Source organism: Lactuca serriola, chromosome 3, assembly GCF_051521515.1.
Source record: "Lactuca serriola cultivar US96UC23 chromosome 3, Lser_US96UC23_V15, whole genome shotgun sequence".
Lineage (NCBI taxonomy): Eukaryota > Viridiplantae > Streptophyta > Magnoliopsida > Asterales > Asteraceae > Lactuca > Lactuca serriola.
The window spans coordinates 22,453,453-22,457,515 of record NC_136410.1 but is presented as its reverse complement, the minus strand read 5'-3'; the positions used below and the strand labels follow the sequence as shown (position 1 = coordinate 22,457,515).

At 33.0% G+C, this 4,063-nt stretch overlaps 1 protein-coding gene across 1 annotated transcript; it reads left to right on the top strand.

Annotated features, from left to right (window-relative positions):
- The first annotated feature begins 681 nt into the window (after positions 1-681).
- On the top strand, positions 682-2,917 carry CT-BMY (chloroplast beta-amylase). Its single transcript, XM_079029429.1, has 4 exons — positions 682-1,273; positions 1,371-1,581; positions 1,676-1,786; positions 1,922-2,917. Exons 1-4 carry the CDS (start codon positions 735-737, stop codon positions 2,714-2,716), a joined length of 1,656 nt encoding a protein of 551 aa, XP_078885555.1. The 5' UTR covers positions 682-734; the 3' UTR covers positions 2,717-2,917.
- Positions 2,918-4,063: the final 1,146 nt, after the last annotated feature.

The window sequence follows — 4,063 nt, the reverse complement described above, 5'->3', positions numbered from 1 at the left end:
TGTGTTATCCGCATTACTTCCTAACAATGTCATCAAAGTTTGACAAATGACATCAGATCTGTTCTTGATTCTTGATAAGTGTCGTATAATTTCCTAACAATATCAGATTTTCATAAAAATCTTAAATTAATAAGAGTAAGAAAAATTTATATCTAACCATCTTCAAAACATATTACAAGAACTAATTAATTATAGTTTATATATTTATAGAGAAAAAAAGTGTTATTAAATACTACTATGGAAATAAAATGAAGTTACATACGAACAATTGCTTTATATACCCTCGTTAATGAGTTGGTAAGTATGTGTATCCTTCTTGACCATTTTATAAATGAGTTGGTATATATACTAGCACCGGTTATAATTTGTTAACTTCATTCGTGATTAATTTGTTAACTTCATTCGTGATGAAATATTTAATAACTTGTGGTTTTTCATGTCAGTTCAAAGGTTGTCTGCTTCTGTCATTTAGTCATAGTTAATAGAAGAAAATATTAAAAAAAATAAAATAAAAAAAAATAACGATAAAAGGAAATTGTATTGATCAACCAACTGCATACGCATCTCTTGAAAATACAGGCCAACTAATTTTGAAAATTTCTGCACTTTTTCCAATTAAAACAACCCCACATATATTGTTTTCTACCCAAATTTCACTTTATAAAATACCTTCATACCCTTCGTCCATTCCCACAAACCTTCTTCATTTTCTTTCAAGAAACCCAAAAATCAAAATGGCTTTAACTCTTCGTTCTTCTACTTTCTTAAATTTAAAGGACATCAAGACTCTGAAAACCCTCGACGTAGATTTCGTCACCACCATTTGTTTTGCCCAAATCAAGCCTACAACACGTCGTTTGAGAACAAGAAATTCAATACAAGATGCTCAATTATCTCGTGAAAAGATGATATCACCTTTCGAAGGGATGTATGATGCACAAAAGGAGAAGTTTCATGCTTTATCTAGCAGTCACCAGATGCAAAATGACTCAAAGGTCCCAGTCTACGTTATGCTCCCTCTTGACACGGTGACATTAGGTGGACACTTGAACAAACCAAAGGCAATGAACGCGAGCTTAATGGCTTTAAAAAACGCAGGTGTTGAAGGTGTCATGGTTGATGTTTGGTGGGGTTTGGTTGAAAAAGACGGATCATTGAAGTATAACTGGGAGGGGTATGTTGAGCTTGTGAATATGGTGCAAAAGCATGGATTAAAGCTTCAAGCTGTTATGTCTTTTCATCAGTGTGGAGGCAATGTTGGAGACTCTTGCAGGTACTAATTAACAACTTATATACGACTTCATACATATTTCAACAAAATTAATTAATAACTAAACTTAATTACACTTTGGTTTTGAACATTATTGTAGCATCCCATTACCTCCATGGGTTCTTGAAGAAATCAGCAGAAACCCCGATCTTGTCTATACTGATAGATCCGGCCGGAGAAACCCCGAGTACTTGTCCTTAGGCTGTGATTCATTGCCGGTGCTCCGGGGAAGAACACCCATTCAAGTTTATTCCGATTTCATGAGAAGTTTCAAACAAAGATTCAAGAATTACTTGGGAAATGTTATTGTGGTAATTTTCTTAGTTTATTGAGTCGCTTTAAGTTAATTTAATCTTTAGATATTTTCCTTAAATATATATAGATATATATTTTTTAAATATGCAGGAAATTCAAGTGGGTATGGGTCCTTGTGGAGAGCTGAGGTATCCATCTTATCCAGAAAGCAACGGAACGTGGAAATTTCCGGGAATAGGAGAATTCCAATGTTACGATAAGGTGAATTAATTGTGCTTTTGTAAGTTTGTTAGACATAGGGTATAAGTGATTATCATGTTTTGGCTTAACCCTAAACCTAACTTTCCTTTATTAGAAGGTATTTTCTTACGGATGTTTTCGTGTTGAAATTAACAGTATATGAGAGCGTCATTGGAAGCTGCGGCAGATGCAAACGGAAAGAAAGACTGGGGAAACAGTGGACCTCATGATTCCGGCCAGTACAACCAGTTCCCGGAGGACACCGGATTCTTCCGGAGAGAAGGGACATGGGACACCGATTATGGCCGTTTCTTCATGGAATGGTATTCCGGGAAGCTACTGGAACACGGCGACAAAATCCTAGGGTCCGCTGACAGGATATTCCGGGGAACCGGAGCAAAACTTTCGGGGAAGGTTGCCGGCATCCACTGGCACTACAAGACTAGGTCGCATGCCGCCGAGCTAACCGCTGGATATTACAACACACGGCATTCAGATGGGTATTTGCCTATTGCCAAAATGTTGGCGAAGTACGATGTTGTTTTCAACTTCACGTGTATGGAAATGAGAGACAATGAGCAGCCACAACATGCGAACTGCTCGCCGGAAGGGTTAGTTCGGCAGGTGAAGTTGGCAGTCAAAGCTGCCGGAATCGGACTGGCCGGAGAAAATGCTTTAGAAAGATATGACGGAGGAGCTTATGCGCAAGTCCTGACAACGAGCAGATCAGACTCAGGAAATGGGTTGTGTGCATTCACGTTTTTGAGACTGAACAAGCGGTTGTTTGAGGCGGAAAACTGGCGGCAGTTGGTGAATTTTGTAAGAAGTATGTCGGAAGGTGGTAGGGTGAGGCAACCGGAGAGCGATTCAAGCACGACGGATCTTTATGTTCGGTTTGTTGATAACAAGTTGAAAAGCTTGAAGGAGGATAAGGAGGCTGTATTGTTGTAGATATAGAATAACTAATCGGAGTATATATGTATAAATTCAGGAAAGAGGAAATCTTAGGGTAAGAAAATTAATCACAAGTACATTGAAAAGGGTGAATGATTATCTTTTTATGCATCATGTAATAGAAGTTGCATAATGTCCCTCATATATTGGTTTATATGGAATCCTCGTAAATATTAATAAAGAGATAGATTGATCGTCTGTCATTTAGTATGGAACATAATTAATGACTATGCTAATTTTATATGTTGATTATGCGAATTAATAAAGGATAATGATGGTAACAAATTTTCGATTTTTTTCATATTTAATCATTAAACTTTTTATTTATTTTCTATTCGCTACTGAACTATTGAAAATGTGAATTATTGAAAATGTTAATATTTTATCCTTATGACCAGTAATAACCGATTATAAGGGTAAAATGTGAACAATTTTAATAGTTCAGTGACAAATAGATAATAAAAAAAAGTTTAGTGATTAAATCTAAACAAAATCGAAAGTTCGTTTCCCTCTAAAAAAAGTTCAATAACTAAATGTGAACAAACTTTCCTCATGTATTATAGTTTAACAAATTATGTATTTTTGTTAAATTTTAACAACGTTTGTTGATGAAGAAATCTATGAAAAAAAAAACCCCGAAAAAGGTGTAAAAAACTAAAAACGAAACCAATATTATATGTATAAGCTATATGTTATAAAACTACGCAATATTATATGTATAAAAATTATCTTAATATTATATGTATGAATTTTGTGTTATAAAATTATGCAACATATAAATTGAAATACATTAAACAATATACATTGTTTATAAAAAAAAACACATATGTATATTGATACTTTTTATATATTGTTATACTTCATGTATTGACATACATCATATTAGTATATTTACTATTAAAAATGATATCGAAAATGAAAGTCAAGTTGTTTAGAATTTAGACATTTTTAATTTACTTGGACACTTGATTTATATTTGAGATTGTATTTTCTTAAAAAGTTTGAATAATTATTGAAATTTATGATTATTTAACTAGACATATAGAGTTAAGTAAACCCTTAACATGTTTTATGAAGTATTGTGCCCAAACCACCTCATCCATATTACCTTTAAAAAAATATTTTTTTTAGAAAAAAATAGTTACATATCCAACAATTAAAACGACCTTATTTTTTTTTCTTTCAAAAAAGTCACTCATAATTTTAAAATGTTTTAGAAAAAAAACAATTCATATTTAAATAACTATTTTAAAAAAAATAAGGTTTTTAATTTTTTTTCTTCAGAATACATCGTAATTTCTGACCATGAAACACAATTTTTTAATAGCTATGGGTGAGAATGAT